General features: G+C 37.4%; 1 protein-coding gene and 1 non-coding gene across 2 annotated transcripts; one reads left to right on the forward strand and one right to left on the reverse strand.

Moving 5' to 3' along the window:
* The first annotated feature begins 11,135 nt into the window (after positions 1-11,135).
* On the forward strand, positions 11,136-16,736 carry LOC131313322 (uncharacterized protein At4g04980). Its single transcript, XM_058341575.1, has 6 exons — positions 11,136-12,697; positions 13,669-13,800; positions 13,952-14,133; positions 14,247-14,358; positions 16,233-16,367; positions 16,457-16,736. Exons 1-6 carry the CDS (start codon positions 11,387-11,389, stop codon positions 16,583-16,585), a joined length of 2,001 nt encoding a protein of 666 aa, XP_058197558.1. The 5' UTR covers positions 11,136-11,386; the 3' UTR covers positions 16,586-16,736.
* On the reverse strand, positions 15,577-15,684 carry LOC131315388 (small nucleolar RNA snoR100). The gene has a single exon (XR_009196722.1). It is a non-coding gene; the product is annotated as a small nucleolar RNA snoR100 (small nucleolar RNA).
* Positions 16,737-18,214: the final 1,478 nt, after the last annotated feature.

Here is an 18,214-nt window from a genome sequence, read left to right on the forward strand (position 1 = left end):
ATGTCTAAAAATAATGGGCGGTTTGAATCATATATCTCCCTCGGGCCCCAAAAAAACTCATATGCGCATGGTATGTACATGTCATATGTATCTATAGCAGTGTTCATTGGCAAAAGCCGCACATATTCCCACACAACACAATTGACTTAGAGGTGTTTTGGCTAAATAAGCCACTTGACTTGATTTTTTTTGTTTTTATTGAAAAAAAAATCACATATGTTAGTTTCACATCAAATTTTTGTGATTATTAGTTCGTCGAGGAATCAAAAAATTAAAATTTGTGGTTTCAAACATAAATTTTTTTTGAAAAAAAAAACCAAAAATAAGTCAGAAAGCCAAATTTTTGCCCAAGGGGCGGTTGGAAAGCATAGAGTCCTTTTGATATATGTAACTTCTGAGACCGCACAATCGCCGGATATGATGGAGTCGTCAGCAAACTCTAGATGAGAAATGATCCCGTTCTGGTATCTTAAAAAAAGAACTTTTAAAAAAGGAAGGTAATTTAAAGTTCAAAAATCATGTGTTTACGTAAATATATAATTTTTTTACCAATATGGATCTTGTTTGATAGATTTTATTGAGATCTTTTAAACGGTGCAAAATAAAATTAAAAAATTATTTTATATTTCCATTATATTTAAGCTTGAAATTACCCTCTTTTTTTAAAAAAAAGAAGGTTGAAAAAGAAAGCCGAACGGCAAGCAAAGACTTATTATACAGTACATAAATTGTGTTTATCTTAAAGTTTGTCATTGGGCTTATTGGTCAAACTTAGATATATAGAAACATAAACGTACATTCACGAAATGAAAAGCAAGTACTTATATATTATCTTAAACATTAATCGTCCCTTTCGAATAAAGTGATAACATTAAGCCAGAAAAAAAAAAAGGGGATTAAGATATTCTCACGTGATGGTCTCGCATGTAATCTCTCATATATGTGTTTCGATATTGAACCTACTATGATCTTTCCTAGCTTTTAAGCTAATTGTATTTCGAACGAGTCTTTACCGCGGTCTGATCAATGTGTATTTTACATCTATGCATATTACGTCGAAGTTTCCACAATGAAATTTAATGATTCCGATTGTAAAAGAAGAGATTGTGGCGTTTCCATAAAAGTCGTGTAAACAATCATAAATAATTGCTCATTTTACTTTGGGTTAGAGTCCAACTTTGGTTAACTCTCAACCAATTAGGCTCGGTTTGTTTGGGCCAATTGGGCGTAAAGTATTTTACCTATTTTCCGGTGTTTGATTGCATAAAAAAGGAGAAAAATATTTTATCCGTTGTTTTTTACTACAATTCTCACTGCTCATTTCCTCGATCGTCGGTTCTGACTCACACTCAATTCCCTCTCTCGCTCTTTCCTTAATTCTGAATTGAATTCCACCATTAAGCCCTCTCTCTCTACACTATTTTGTCAATTTCTGATAATATTTTTTCATGTGCTAACCAAACATCTGAAAATAAAATTTTAAATTTACTTTTAAAAAAAAAATCATGAAAATTATTTTACATCGAAACATTCGAATCCTTAATTTGGTTGTTTTGGGAGTTGTTTTCGGGCAGCAGTGGCATTGGGGTGTTTGGGCGGCCACAATGGAGGCAAAGGGGCGATTTTCAAGCATTTGTTTGTGAAATTAGCTCTTTTCTAATTATATTTTTCCTTCTTATTTTAGGAAAGAAAAATTCCGAGACGTGGAGAGGTGAGCTGAGAATTTACGAGTAGCAGTAGCAGGAGGGTATTATGCACTTTCAGAGACTATCTCAACGTATTTTTTTTTCTTGTAGTACTAATTTCATTTTTTTATCCTGAATGGTTTTTTGTTTTTTTTCAATGTAATTTTCTTGACATATAGAAATAATATGGGAAAATGACGGCCAATAACATATTTTGATAATTAATACCCGTTAAAGACATTTTCAGCAGGGAAAATTTCAAAAAAACCCCTGAACTTTCTGACAACTCGCAAAAAAACACCTGAACTTTCTGACAACTCGCAAAAAAACACCTGAACTTTCACTATTAACAAAAAAACACCTAAACTTAGCATTCCGTTAACAATTAGACCCCTGCCGTCCAATTCCGTTAGTTTGTAACGGATGGAGCTAACGGAAGGCGTTAATTTTTTTTTTTTTTTACTTTTTACATTAAAAAATTACTTTTAACTCTCTTTTTTTATTGGTATATAAATATGCAATAAAGTTCTTTTTTTATTATTATTTATCGAAAATTACTTTAACCCTATTTTTTATTTTCAAATTTTACCTTTCCCCCCTCTCTCTCTCCCCCTTTTTTTCTTATTAGAATCGACTCCACACCACCAATTAACCCCACAACCAACCGCCTAAGCCTTAGCCACAATTTCAGAAATTCAAAAGTTCTTTTAACCTCCTCTTTGTAACCTTTTCGTTTTTTTACTACTTTTACTTCCAAAAATTACTTTTAACTCATTCATTTTTTAGTCATAAATAAATATGCAATAAAGTTCTTTTTTCCTTTCTCTTTTTCAAAAATTATTCACCCCCATTTTTTAACTATTACGAAAATTATTTTAACACCCCCTGCTTCCCCGCACCCCGCCCCGTTTTTTTTTTTTTACTTTCAAATTTAACCCCACAACCAACTGATAGATGAATTTTGGGTTTCTCCAAACTGATCGGTGGAGACAAGAGGAGGGAGGATTTTCATCAGTGGAGAGAGAGAGTATTTGAAAGTAAAAATGGGTCTTAAAGTTATTATTATTAATAGTAAAGATTACAGTTAAAGTAATTCTTGATAAATAATAAGAAAAAAAACTTTATTTCATATTTATTTACTACTAAAAATAAAGAGTTAAAAGTAATTTTGGAAGTAAAAAATATAAAAAACAAGAATGCTGAAAAAAAGGAGGTTAAAAGCAATTTTGAATTTCTGAAATTAGAGCTAGAGTTTTGGCAGTTGATTGGTGGAGTGGGGTTAAAGTTCTAAAAAAAAAAGAGGGAGAGAGAGAGAGAGAGAGAGAGAGAGAGAGAGAGAAGGGGAAAGGTAAAATTTGAAAGTAACAAAAAAGATGGTGGTTAAGGTTATTTTTGTAAATAGTAAAAAATAGAGTTAAAGTAATTTTTGATAAATAGTAAGAAAAAAAAAAGAACTTTATTGCATATTTATTTACCAATAAAAAAAGAAAGAGTTAAAAGTAATTTTTTAATGTAAAAAGTAAAAAAAAAAAAAGTTAACGCCTTCCGTTAGCTCCATCCATTACAAACTAACGGAATTGGACGGCGGGGGTCTAATTGTTTACGGAATGCTAAGTTCAGGTGTTTTTTTGTTAATAGTGAAAGTTCAGGTGTTTTTTTGCGAGTTGTCAGAAAGTTCAGGTGTTTTTTTGTTAATAGTGAAAGTTCAGGTGTTTTTTTGCGAATTGTCAGAAAGTTCAGGGGTTTTTTTGAAATTCTCCCTTTTCAGCATTAACAAATGTTCTCAACATGTTTTTGGTGGATATTAATTATCAAAATACGTCATGAGCCGTCATTTTCCCTTTTCTTTTTTCATATAACTTGGGCTTTCTAGGCCCACTAGGGAACTCTAAACCCATGCCCATCGGACTGGAGAATCTCCATCCTTTTTCATATAACTTGGGCTTTATAGGCCCACCAGGGAACTCTAAACCCATGCCCATCAGACTGGAGAACTCCATATTATTAGGGAAAATAACGACTCAAGAAGTGTTTTGATTCTTTCAAAAAAAAGATGACGTATTTTGATAATTAATACACATCAAGGACCTGCTGAAAGCACGTTTTTGGCGGGTATTAATTATCAAAACACGTCATTGACCGTCATTTTCCCAAAAGAAATGGAAAAGAAAGACCTGTATCCATATTAAATTTGTGTTAATGGGCCGACTGGGTGGCATCTTCAAGTAAGATGGGAACTTTGGGTTTGTTCGGAACTTCTTTTTTTTTTATCCGGTTTGTTTGGAACTTGTGAAAAAAGAAAAGAATGGAAAATAACATTAACAAAATTTCTGTTTCATTGTTTGATTTGGAGAGAAGGATGAAGGAAAATAGCCAAATAAAGTATTCTGCAAAGTGAAATTCTCCTCGTTTTTCTCCCCTTTTTTTTTCCCGTTTCTCTCACTTTCGTCAAGTTCAAAACACAGCGTTAGAAAAGAGAATAAATTATATACACCGGCGGAGTAAACATTTATTTCCTCCAAATCAATTACTCAATGTTGTCGAAACAGTGGATTCCAATTAATAAAACATAGCAACGTGACGCAATGTAAATGATTTCGAAGAAACAAATGTTTACGCCGACGATGTAAATAATTTAATCTCGTTAGAAAAGGCTCTTGGTTCTACAACCATCATTGAAAGTACTCGAGCAACTTTTGGGGCTCATGATTTTCCTCCGTCTGGAAATGGATAATCTTTGGCCGTCTTGTTAATCTTTTGCTTCTGATTTCCTTTGTTGTCTCTTTGTTCAATGCTTTGCATGATTGCATCCAGAAAGTCTATGGGTACAGAAATTTGGTACATATTTTGTACATAGATTTTTTCGTGGAGTCTATTACGGGTTCCACACAAAAGATCCGAACCGTTCACTAAATGTAAAATATTTTTTCAAGGGTTCTCGCAAAAATTCAGCTCAATCTGATACTTATAGATATTCGATCCAATCATCTAATTTTTCATTTAGATTTCAGGATATGAAAAAGTTAGATGATTTGATCGAATATTTATAAGTATCAGATTGAACTGAATTTTAGTGAGAGCCCTTGAAAAAATGTTTTACATTTAGTGAACGACTTGAATTATTTGTGTAGGACCCGTAGTGGGCCCCACGAAAAATCTATGTACAAAATCTGTATCAAAATTCTGTACCAGTAGACTTTCTGGATTGCATCCCTGCCAAAAAAAAATCAAGGGAAAAGAACGGTAGAAGGCAAATGCATGCCGCTTTTCTAAAGCAATGCGTGCATGCCATGTAAGACCAGGGCGGGCGCGTGCTGTGCACCTAATGCACAACACGTTGATGTCATAGTCGCTCTAAGCCAAGGCCCATGAGGCACAAGCCTTAAGCCCTCCAAAATGTCCAAAAACTAGGACTTTCACTTGTTTTTAGTACCTAATGTATATGTGTTACTATATGGCCCATTTTTTAATCCATGAATATATTTTATATAAGACCTAATGGCCAAGTAAAAATGGAAAGGAGGACTAAAAACAAAAAACGAGAATAAAGTTAGATAACGGGACATCATGATCGTTGATCTTTGAAAAAATTATTCAGTGCGGTGAGTGAATCATTAACATGGATGCATCTTTTCCCTTTAAACGATATTCCCATTGCAAACAAACACAACGAACTAATGAAGAAGGAATTAAACGTTAAGTGATAAGATATTATAGGCCTCATTTTCGAGGATCGTCCTAGGCCTCTGAAATCTCAGAGCCGGCCATGGATGCTGTGCGATCTCAACCATTCAAAAGTGTTATGGATGGTCCAGATTTTAAAAACTTTTCCGGGGAAACTCTTCCCCGGAAAAAATTTATTTTAATCTGGATCATTGATTACCGAGACGAATGGTCCAAATGGTGCACAGCACAACACAGTCCCCGCTTCCGTCTACAATCTACATGCATGCATGGCCAAATTTTTTGTTAAGAGTATTCATGGTAACTTATTTTGCAGAGCCTTCGTGCACTTTCCTATATAACTAGCTAAATCGTCGGAGGGTTCGTTGAGTTGTCGAGAACACCCCCATCCTTTGGACTTATTTTGCAGGAGTGCTTAATTTGAAGACAGCTGATCCGCCGGAGTTTCAACGGTCGCAACGAGATTTACGATTGACCGAGACCAATGACCAGAGAGGGAACTCTTCTTCTCCACTCTAAGGAGGATACCGGAGAAAGCAGAGTGAGTGAATGAATGAGCAATCGAAACCATCTGATCCAGAAACAATAAATCAAATCAAATCAAATCGCAAACAATCGGGCTCGACGAAGAAAATGACTACCGCAGAGAACTCTTCGGCATGATAAGATTTATACTCTACTTCAAAAATTAGAACAAAAAAATTGTTATATCTTTGAATTTTTTATAAACACGTATTGGTGAGTGTAAAAATTTTATATCCATCTTAAAATCAATTGATAATAAGTGAAAATGTCTCAAATGTTATTAAATAATCATTCATTTCACTCTCAAGCAATGTGAGACTTTATTTCCTTATTCCCTCTCTCTCTTGCTCTTATTGCTTGGGAAAGAGGTTTTTGTCATCGGTAGCTGCATTGAGATATGTTAGGTGGTGAGGGCTATAAATGGTGCACGATGGGTCATTGTTCTTGTTGGTTTTGCTCAAACACTCTATCCCTAATCCTAACACGTGACAACTAGGCCCCACGACTCCCCCTAATCCTAAAGCAGGAATTAATGGCTCCAATAAAACCTAAACCACATGTGTAGACATTTGTTCCATTTGCACCCCTTGTTGGCATACTCATGCCTGGTTGGCATTGCAGGTGTAGCCCCCTCCCTGCACATAGCCGTGATCCCATAAGTGAGGTTTCAAGCTCACCTCCATGCTCCTATCCATCAAACCCCTCAAAATGTCTCCACATTTTTTTTCAACAAATAAGATCATCCCAGATATTATATAAAAAAAATAGTGCAATAAAATAGGACACTACCGGTCCGAAAATACAGAAAACAACAAACTGAAACAAAATACAACAAAACGAACAAAAAAGAAAAGAAAAGTCCCTTGGAGCCAAGATGTTGGAGTCGGACCCGTCAATCACACTCGTGAAGGGAGGTTAGAGAGTGGTCAAGTATGAACACAGAGCAAACTTTCCTGGATGGACCCGCCACACCAACTTGAGCTCGTTCCCACTAAAGGCTAAAGCCGCCACATCAACATTTTTGGACTTGCACTAATCCTAGCACTACGAATGCGTCTCACATATCACAAAACGATTTGAGTTGCGGGTTTAAGTTGGAACCAAAAATGTTGAGGCTTAGAGGGTTTTGGTAAATAGGAGAATAGAGGTGGGTTTCGGATCTCAAAACGATTTGAGCTACGTATAAGCTAGTCTGAACTTTCTCATTTATCAAACAAGGGGGGGAAAATGCGTTTTCATTACTACTATTATAACCCTGCAAGCTCGGGCATATAGGCTATATCTAGGTGTGGGCTTGGGAGGACCGCGGCCATTTATTCATTCCGATCCTCTCCGGTCACGTTCCTTTCCTACTCTGTCGCACACCGCTGTTCACATGCATTGCTGTTCACATGCATGCATTGCTTTCATTTTTCTCCATCGCAGTTGAGCATGATTTTGTCTAGATCGAACTGTACGTACATAATGTACACTTAAGTTTAATTGTAAGAGTTAGTATTGCTTCTTCCGAAATTGCCCACTTAAAATTTTGGACATTTTCTTGCACATAAAATGGAGTATTATGATAAGATAATCGAACAATGTCATTAGTACTTTGTTTTATAACACAGGTTGTGCACATCTGGATAACCGGAGATATATAATACCCACATGAACTAATCTACATTAATTGTTAAAAGTACTTAAGAAGTTTCGAATCTGTGTAACTGAGTCTCAAATCTTTCTGCTCGGATTTGGGGACGTACGGGATCGTTCATGTGGGTTTTGAGTAATATGGTTTATACATTGCTAGTTGCAAAAAAGAGCATGGAGAACGCAAATTAACCTCGGCAAATTTGGCCCAAATCACTACAATTAAGAAATTCTTAATTAGTCCGAAAAAAATAGTAAAGTATCTTTGAATATTGATTTCAGGGAAATTTTAATTTGTAACCCACGAAAAGTAGGGTTCCGTTTCACTCGATCGGTTCATATCATCAATTGTATGGTTAAATTTAAATGTGTATTAATGCAAATGGTTGATCATTATGATCAGAGGCCAGATCTTTCTTTCCAGCCTGTACGGTTTGGTGAGTAGAGTATTAGCCCAAGTGATCTTGGCGGCCTCGATTGGCATCCTTACCTTAGTCACATAATTCTTATGCCCTGCGCTCACACTTTTTCTTCTTTTTTTTCGTGCATTGTGCTCATGCTCTCATTAATCTTCACTTTAGTGCATGTTAATAATTTGAGATGTATTTCACAGACGTATTAGCGATCACGCGCATGCAAATTATATGACTTACATCCTCAGTACTAATGAATATTTCTTACTTGTTCCAAAAACTATATACTACAAGTCAAATATGGATCGTATTAGTTCAACATGCATATGTCTTAATTCTACATCAATTTTTCGTTGTGTATAGAATTCTACTTTCATGTGATCAACCAATATTTCTAGTTTCATTTCACTTCTGATCAGCTCTTTTTAGAATTGGTTGAAAGATAAACAAGTTAAACAACGAACACTCAATAAACATACAGTAACTCAATCCGGAGGAATCACATTTTGAGTACTATCTTCGGATATGTGTATCTGCGGATGTGTTCATCGATAGAATTTTGAAATACCGAACTCATTCATATGTGTAAGTATATATCACTTCAAATTAATGTTAACCGGATCGAACTATATTATATATCACTTCAAATTAATGTTTACCGGATCGAACTATATATATAGTACATAATGAGGTCATTCAAACATTCCTCATCAATGAAATCTTGAGATGCGTCCAAGCTAGAGAACATAAATCCGACCCCTTTACCAGCTCATTTGCAGCTGTGAAATGTGAAAAGAGCCAGCACGTACTCCTAATTTACCTCTGTTGCAAGCCAGGGACATGACAATGGAGAAGGTACGTACGTAGGAGTACTAAAACATGTATCCAACCTCCTATTCAAGAATGGGCAGAATATCAATAGGGAAAGTTTCATCGAATGTCCCATAACCAAAGTTATCAAAAACTTTAATTAGATTGTCAAAAAAAAATTCTTAATAACCCTCGGCGTTGAACTCTATCAAACTGCAGGCGGAATTGGTGAGTTGTCTTCACTCGTAGAAAAACATCAAGAGATAGAATATTAAGATAATTAAATAAGTTTTGTATCTAAATCATTCAGGTAAATTAACCTACATATATTTTTGTCCGTCGTGTTAATCTGTCAAGGACTACATGTTCAGTTAGATTTGACAGTTTCATATCCGATCTAGTAAAAAAAGAAATGAAAATCCCATTTAATCGTACGCATCTTGGGTGGATATAAATGAAACAAATTAGTGGCTACATCTCTAATGAGAGAAATATAAGAAAGGAAATTCGTTCAGAAAATATTAGAGATGCTTGTGTGGAAATATATACACCTACATAGACATGCGGTAGTCGAAAAAATCCGTGGGTAACTTGTTCATACTCCATCGTACGTAGAGGCTCAATGTATGATTGACACATGAGTAAGAGATTTGTTAGAACATGTGTGAATATTAAATATCACATCGAATAAACAAGACAAATTATAAGTCCTAATGCAATGTTGGATGGCTCACCAAAAAAAAGTGCAAAAATCTCAACTAAAAAATATAATGATAAAAAAAAGAGTACAAAAATCACTAAAAAAAAATGAAGGATAAGTAAAATGGGGACTTAACATTCCAAGGGTTAAGAGCATCTCCAACTCATACTCTATAACTCCAAATCTCCCTCCATTCATCTAAGGGTTAAGAGAATACAAAAATGAATTTTGTAGGGCCCACCTCGGGTCCCACAAAGATTATCCAAACTATCCATTATTTTTAAAATATTTTTTATGAAGCTCTATAAAAAATCAGCTCAATCCGATATCGATAAGAGATTTTTTCGGAACTACTCAATTTTGCCCCTACAAATTCAATACATAGATATATATATCCTACCGCTATCGGGTTAAGCTGATTTTTTAGAAAATTCTATAAAAAATGTGTTAAAAATAATAGACGATTTAAATCATATTTTTGAAATCCAAAATAGGCCTCACAAAATTCATGTGTGCATACTCTGTACATACCATATGTACCTATAGTAGTGCTCTCCATATTTATCTCTATTTCGGAGGATTGATTTTCCACTCCCATATTTGGAATACTAAAATTTTATGAAAGATTTCCTCCATTTCACTCTCTCCAACCATACTCCAAATCTCCATATTGAAGAAAAGAGGAGACTATCTCAAGAGAATATAGTCGTTCGAATTAAATGAGCCGACCGTTGGTCCTGACTTTCCAAATCTTTTCTAAACTGTCATTTTGATTTTCTGGTTTTCGGAATCATACTTTATTTCCTAAACGAAGACCACAAATCCACAGTACCAAACCCACGCGCAGATACCCCACGGCTCTACATAATCAAATCCACATTACCAAACGATTACCCAAGTAATGGGGTTTTTTGTGTCTAAATAAATTAATTGACTTTTTTTTTAAATCTTTATCAAAAAAATTCTATTTGTTAATTTTGCATAAATTTAGGTGAATTATTGCTTTGGCTCGAATAGAAAAATCAAAAAAGTGAAAAATTATTGTCGAAACATGGTTTTTTTGAATAAAATTGAAAAACCTAACTCTTTAAATAAAGTCATTTTTCTTTTTGTATTTATCCAAATTCGGGTGTCTTCCTTGAATCATCAATACATACTACATTTCTTTTCCTTTCCTCTTGTGTCAGCTTAGCAGAAAAAAAAAAAAAAAAAACCAATACATACTACATACAAATATGTTTTGCCTTCAAAAACATTCAAATCAAAATCTAACTCTTTAATTTTCTGGAGGGAGAAACATGGGGGTTAAATGTAGAGAAAAAATCATTTTATGCTTTTAGGGCACTGTCGTATGGTACTTTAAATTCAATTTTCATCACAAATATATCTTTTAATGCAAAAAATAAGACTAATACTAGCATGTATCGAATACGGAATCAAAAAAATATTAAACCAATTTATCAACCAGCATTGTGCTATTTCGATCAGAACCAAATTTATCCCGTGCCTTAAATAAACACAAACGCTAGTTTTTACTATCACAAGCCAGGAAGAGTCACAAACTACAGTCTTAACGGTGCACAATTTGAATTCGTTTGGCGCGTGAATAGAAGCGCGTGAAGACACTCCAATCGAACTTTTTCTAACACAGTAATTGAACGGAATCTAGTAAAAGTAGACCGTTCCTCGTTACCCGTGCTCTCTCTCTCTCTCTCTCCTCTCTCTCACTCTCTCTCTCTCTCTCTCAATTCTAACCTCTTTCCCTCTCTCACAAGTCACAAACTCCCCAACTTGTCTCTGCACTGCTACTTTCGCCTTTGTAGCCTTTGCCTCTAGATTTCAAACCACTGGTCCCTAAAAAATCTTGTGAAAACCATAGAGATAGACAGATAGATAGATACAGACAAGAGATACAGAGAGAGTTGGGTGAAGCAACAATGGTTGCCGGCAAGGTAAAACTTGCAATGGGCCTGCAAAAATCACCAGCAAATCCTCCCAAACAACCAACGCATTCCTCCCCGAAGCCGCCCCCACCCGGCCCACTCCCTTCCCCGACCTCGAGCGGTAAAACCCCGCAGAAAGGCGCCGTGTTCTCGCGCTCCTTCGGCGTCTACTTCCCACGCGCCTCCGCCCAGGTTCAGCCGCGCCCGCCCGACGTCGCGGAGCTCCTCCGCCTCGTTGAGGACCTCCGCGGCCGCGAGTCCCTCCTGAAGACGCAGCTCCTCGAGCACAAGCTCCTCAGGGAGTCCGCGGCCATCGTGCCCGTCCTCGAGAAGGAGATCGCCTCGAGGGACCAGCACATTGACCGCAACGCCAGGAAGATCGAGTGCTTGGAGGCCGAGAACGAGAGGCTGAGGCTGGATTTAGAGACCGTCCACGTGAAGACTCTGGAGGAGAAGAGAGAGTACGAGAAGAAGATGAAGGACATGGAGACTGAGATAAAAGAACTTAATAAAACGATTTTGAATTTTAGAAGTAGTGCTAGTAGTAGTAGAATCGAATCGAAGAGATTTGGAAACAATGAGGAGGATATCGATGAATGCAACAACGAGTTATCGGCTTCGCAGAGGTTTCAGGGACTGATTGATGCGTCTGTGAAATCGAACCTGCTGAGGAGTTTGAAGAAAGGAGCGGTGAAATCGTGCGAGATTGGTGGAAATTACGATAACAGTCTCTTCCGGAGTAATAGTAGTTGCAGTAGTGCTGGTAACGAGGCGGCTGTGGAGATTGAACGGCCGAGACATTCTCGGTCTAATTCGGAAGAAATTTCCTACGCTTGTGAGCCAGTCATGAGATCTCGGGCGCCCAGGGTTCCCAAACCGCCGCCCAAGCCCTCGTCAACGCCACCAACGCCGTCATTGTCGTCGTCGTCGTCGTCTTCTTCAGAGTCGTCTTGTAACGGTTCACTCAGCGTTGTGGTGAACAGTTTATTGACGGAACAATTGATGGTGGCGGCGGCGGCTCCACCGCCTCCTCCTCCCCCGCCACCGCCGCAGCTGGCTCTTCCTCCTTTGTCGAAGGCAGCGCCGGCTACAGCACCTCCGCCGCCACCCCCTCCGCCGCCGGCGAAGGGGGTGAAGGGTGTACCGGCGAAGGTGAGGAGAGTGCCGGAGGTGGTGGAGTTCTACCACTCGCTGATGAGGCGGGATACGCGGCGGGAGTCCGGCAACGGAGGCGGCGAAGCGGCGGCGGCGAACGCACGTGACATGATCGGGGAGATCGAGAACCGGTCGGCTCACCTGCTGGCGGTAAATTTTTTTAATGAGAAATGATTTTGTCACTCTCTTTCTTTTTTGTTAACGCCACTTTCCTGCAATTGTATTTTTACACCAAAAAATATACTTGCGGGGAAAAGTTGCGGAAAAGTTGCGCTGACAAAAAAAAAAAAAACAGTTACAAAATCTGCAGCATTTTTAATTACCATAATAATTTTTACTGCATTTTCAGTCTTGGGGTTCTTCCATTTTTTGGCGTTGGGTTTATGGCAGTGTCAGTGACAAGTGACCATTCTTGGTGGGTGGGGCTACCCCCTATTCATGTTTTGCAATATAAGACAGTGTTTGGATTCGAAAAGATCACGGAAGAAAAAGCTGTGATATTAATGGCCTCAATTGGCCATTTTGAGACTTCATCACGTGGTATATGAATCCAATGTGAGTTAGGCCCCATTCCAGAAACCTTCTTAAAAAATAAGAAGCTTATTTTACATTTTCAAACTCAAAAATAAAGTAAATGAAAAATACTTTTTCAATTTTTTTTGCATCGCATAAAAGATCTCATCGAGATCTTTCAAACAAGATTCATATTGCATATTTTTAGATTTTAATAAGCCCATAATTTTTGAGCTTGAAATTACCTTCTTAAAAAATAAGAACTTATTTTGAGTTCCGGAACGGAGCCTTATTGGCTCCAGGTCACGTTATTCAATTTCAAAACATATAAGATCTAGGACAAATTTTTAATGTCCAGGTTATCATTGGTAGTAATACTAATAAAGCGAATTTACTTGAGGCCATTGGATGGTTTGTTCAGTCGTTAACTTCTGAGACCCAGAAATAGACGTCGAGGTGTGCGCATACTTGACCAGATATCTGGTCATCAGAAAAAATAATGTGAGAATTACAGAGTGTCAAATGTTAGAAATTAATTGGTAACATTTGGGGTGTTTCGGCTGTAACTTGGCTGCTGATAATTCTTTGTTTAAATGTCTGAATTGCAGATTAAGAATGATGTAGAGACACAGGGCGATTTCATTAGGTTTCTGATCAAAGAAGTGGAGAATGCTGCATTCACAGACATTGAAGATGTTGTCCCATTTGTTAAGTGGCTCGATGATGAGCTCTCTTATCTGGTAATCCAATTAACTATTTCCGTTTGCCAATCTTACCCAGTATAGTTCGATGTTACAAACGCTTTTGGATGTAATCAAATTGTGTTGACTCTGTAAGGATTGTGTAGTGATAGTAATATTGTGGCTTTGGTTTGGCATCTTGATTCTTCAGGTTGACGAAAGGGCTGTTCTGAAACATTTTGACTGGCCAGAGCAAAAGGCCGATGCATTACGGGAGGCAGCATTTGGGTATTGTGATCTCAAGAAGCTTGTTTCCGAGGCATCATCGTTCCGTGACGGTCCTCGCCAGCCATGTTCTTCTGCTCTCAAGAAAATGCAGGCCTTATTTGAGAAGTATGAGAACTTCTTAGACCTAACTGTACATAATTAGACTATTGGACTTTATATTTGCGCAATGTTGGGGTAGTGGTAGTTTGTTGATACTAAAGTTGATGTGATTAATGCAGATTAGAGCATGGCGTTTACAATCTCTCGCGAATTAGAGAATCGGCTGCGAAGCGATACAATGTATTTCATATTCCAACAGATTGGATGCTTGATACTGGATATGTTAGTCAGGTAATTTGTTCATTCCTCATACTTTTCCTATTGCATCCTTTGATTGGAGTTGACATTATGTACTCATCGATCAATGATCATTAATTATAATTAGAATTATATCTGTCTGGAAGAACTATTAAGAATAGCTGACATTTGGTCAATATGGAGATTATATATGTTATTTGCTCAATGATTATCAAGCATAACTAGCAACCTATGGACCATGGATATAAAGAATTACATAGTTAATTAATGTCAGTTGGTCCTAATTATGGACCCGGGAATGCTGCTGAGCAGCTCCCTGTCGAGCGGGTACAGAGCAGTCGATCCGGCTGTTCATCTCGGCACGGACGACTCGGATCTAGCGCATACAAATCTGAACCGTCCATTGCTTGATTAAGATCGGCCGCTTTGCAACGCTCTACAGGGAGATGCTTGGCCATTCCCCTAATTACTGAGCCATAGTTAGTAACCTTGGGGAGGCAAGGCTAAGTCTAATTATTATTATACTAACAAAAGTTGGGGTTACTATAGATGACAAAATGAATGGAAAGTTGTTTTTGCCTCATTTATGCTGCCCAGGCTTGCATGCGCACATGTGCAGTTCCCAGATATCTAAGCTGTAGTTGTTGCTTTGTCTGGTCTGTGTTTACTTGGGGTTATGAGTAAAAAACTATCACAAGATTCTCTGATGTTAATAAAATGAGAGATTTGGAAGCTTCTTTCCTGTTGCATAGTCGTATAAGTTGGAGGACTGCTTTTGTTTTGTTTTGTTTTTACGCATTTTCGTAGACATTAATGAATTAACAACCAGAGTTTAGTAGTATAATAGACCAAGAGACCCGAACCCTGAGAGGTTGGCCAAAGCTCTCTCTTAGTCTTACGTCTTAGGTTCGAAACTCTAGGTGCTATTGACTCTTGTTGGGCCAGCTTATAATACTAAGCTCTGTCCCAACTTTTATTGAGTCTCCTAGTTAACGGTGGAGTTGGTCCCCCGGGAGTAAGGAATAGTCAACGTGGGCATTAGTTGGACTGGCCACCTTAACTTACATCAACAACAACATAACATAACCCATCTAGTCCCCAATCATTGGGGGTATGAGCAGGAGATGATTGGAGACAGACCTAATTGGAGACAGACCTAATCTTTTGCAATATATGCACAAAGTGGCTGTTCTCAAAATACCATTAAAACAGTGGCCTCCTAAACCGCCAATAACCGAGGAGCTACAAGGACGTTTTGTTGTAAAATCATGCCCCCATATCAAAGCCAAATGGCATCAGAGAGGACAGGCCTAGAGACCCAAATCAATTTATATGCACATTACCATGCCACTTTAACTTACGTAAAAAAAATAAAAAATAAAAAGACCAAGACACTCGTAGATTTACACCCAGCTCACTCCACCATTTTTCCTTTAGCTGCATTTTGCTACCTAGTCTGGCTTGTGTTTGCTCCACCCACAAGTACTTTGTGAAGTGATAAATATTGAAGGTCAACTGGTTTACATGTATTCATTTCAGTCCTCAATTTTTGCTACGTTCACTTAATTCAAGTTGGTTTGTTTGAATCTACACCAGATTGTCCATAATTTTGTAAGTTTGGCCATGGCAGTTAGAATACAAACGCCAGAAAGTCAATTTGGCAGGATGCTTTCGTAAATCTATTCACGTAACTAATGGGTGAAAATTCAATTTTGTTGAACTACCTCAATGATAATTTGATGAAAAGCAGGGACAAATTGCTCTTAGTTGTTCGAATACATATTAGTATACACTATCTTTCACTTCAGTTCAAGCCAGAAAGTCAATTTGGTGGATACTGTCCATCCATTATGTAACTGAGAGACAAACACCAAAGGGCTAGGTAATGACCGTGTAAAATTTTGCAGATTAAGTTGGCGTCCGTTCAATTAGCCATGAAGTACATGAGAAGAGTATCAGCTGAACTTGAAGTAGTCGGTGGCGGGCCCGAAGAAGAAGAGCTTATAGTTCAAGGTGTAAGGTTTGCCTTCCGAGTTCATCAGGTAAATTAAATCACCTTTTGCGGCACATGATGCAGTTATGCACAGCACACTTTTGATTACATTACCTTACGAATGTGATGATTTTACAGTTTGCTGGAGGATTTGATGGGGAAACAATGAAAGCATTCCAAGAGTTGAGAGACAAAGCGAGATCATGTCATATACAATGCCAAAACCAGCAACAACAGAAATACGTATGCAGGTCTGCACCTTGCTGAATCTGTAGCGAACTCAGCTTCAGAATTGCTACCAGCCTTTTGTTGTAAAGATAGAAACATCATGTATGTGAAAACGCAATGGCAGCAGCCATTTAGTATTCAAATTTATTCATATTAATTAATTTGGCATATGAATGCCTACCTTTCTTTACTCTTGCCTTGTGAATTTCCTGACAGAACTGAAAACTATGGAAAGATGAGACCCTTAACCTTTGATAGACGATTTTGATTGGAAAATTGTGTTCCATTTCAAATTGCTACATTGGCTCTTTCTGAGAATCCATCAAGCAGTGAGAAAGAAGTTCAGGCCTAAGTAGTAAAACTGGTACTTAAGTTAGATTACAAATTGCTACATTCCCATTCTTTTGCTTAACTGCCGACTCATGGATGGATCTCCTTCCAGTAACCAGTATTTCTTCAATGTAGCCAAAGAAATCTTTCATTTTTCACTTATTTCTACAATTGCGTTTGCTGTGTAAATTTGAGAAGAATGTGACCATGGAAATTCAATATTAGTATAAATTTCAAATGGAGGAATAAACCGGTCTTCTAAAGCCCTTGGATGGACTTAACAGCTACTTTACAGTTTATCCGGACCGGCCCATAACCTTAGAAACTATTGAGCCGGTCCTTTCAGGAAACAATTCCCAGGGCAAGTAGGCAGTTGCTGCTACCTGGTTCATTGGTGCAAATTCAAATTTAGATAGAAAAGGCCCAGATTCGAGTTTCCATATACTCCTGACACATAAGAGCATCTCCAATCCAATACTTTATTTGAGAGTATCAAAATACTCTATTTTATTCATAAAGTGATTTTAGAGGAAATCACTATTCCTATTTACTCCAACCACAAACATTCTATTTTTCCCTCTAAAATCACTTTACAAAAAAAAAACCTTTTTTTATACTCATAAGGAAATGGTTGGTATAAAAATTTAGTAAGAAAAGCTTACAAGGACAAAAGTCTTTTAAAAAGGTGAACAGTGTTATGGAGATGATCCTTTATATATTCTCTTACCCTCTAAATATAGAGAATCAAAATCCAATACTCTCAAATGGAGGAGGGTTGAGAGGATGGATTGGAATACTTTGATACTCTCAAATAGAAATATAGAGTAAGGGGGACTTTAGTTTCGATCACGACCAAGCCACTGTGAGGTGGGTTGATTTCAGAAAACCAAAAAAAAATTATACGTAAAATTTTTGTCCAAGCTTTTTAGCCCAGCCCATTTAATTGTTTAGCCCAACCAACCAAGTCACCAACCCATTTATTTAGCCCAGCCTTTACAATTTTTTTCCTGTTTACTCTTAACCCGTTTTGTTTTCAGCGACATCAACTTCTCTGGGTTGCGGATCAAAAAAAAAAAAAAAAACTTCTCTGGGTTGCTGTGCTATGTTCGGTGTTCAGCTCTGTCTCTCCCTCCCTCCCTAAAATAATCGGCTTTCTCTCTCCGCTGATTAAAAAATGCCCAATCTTCTCAACAAAATGGAGGATAATCTTTTGTGAGAATTTTATGATTATCTACATTCATTGAGAATTTGTTTAAGATATTGACTCAGATTCGATAATAGATGAATTTTACTTTGTGAAGCATCATAGGATACAACTTCAATAGGTACGTCTTTGTA

The sequence above is a fragment of the Rhododendron vialii genome, chromosome 13a (genome assembly GCF_030253575.1).
Source record: "Rhododendron vialii isolate Sample 1 chromosome 13a, ASM3025357v1".
Taxonomy (NCBI): Eukaryota; Viridiplantae; Streptophyta; class Magnoliopsida; order Ericales; family Ericaceae; genus Rhododendron; species Rhododendron vialii.

What these genes read in the sequence shown, in the direction of transcription:
- LOC131313322 (XM_058341575.1), top strand. Translation starts at nt 11,387, where the DNA reads ATGGTTGCCGGCAAGGTAAAACTTGCAATGGGCCTGCAAAAATCACCA. An exon ending in GGTCGGCTCACCTGCTGGCG is followed by an intron (nt 12,698 to 13,668) that starts GTAAATTTTTTT and finishes TCTGAATTGCAG; the next exon opens with ATTAAGAATGATGTAGAGAC. An exon ending in TTGCCTTCCGAGTTCATCAG is followed by an intron (nt 16,368 to 16,456) that starts GTAAATTAAATC and finishes ATGATTTTACAG; the next exon opens with TTTGCTGGAGGATTTGATGG.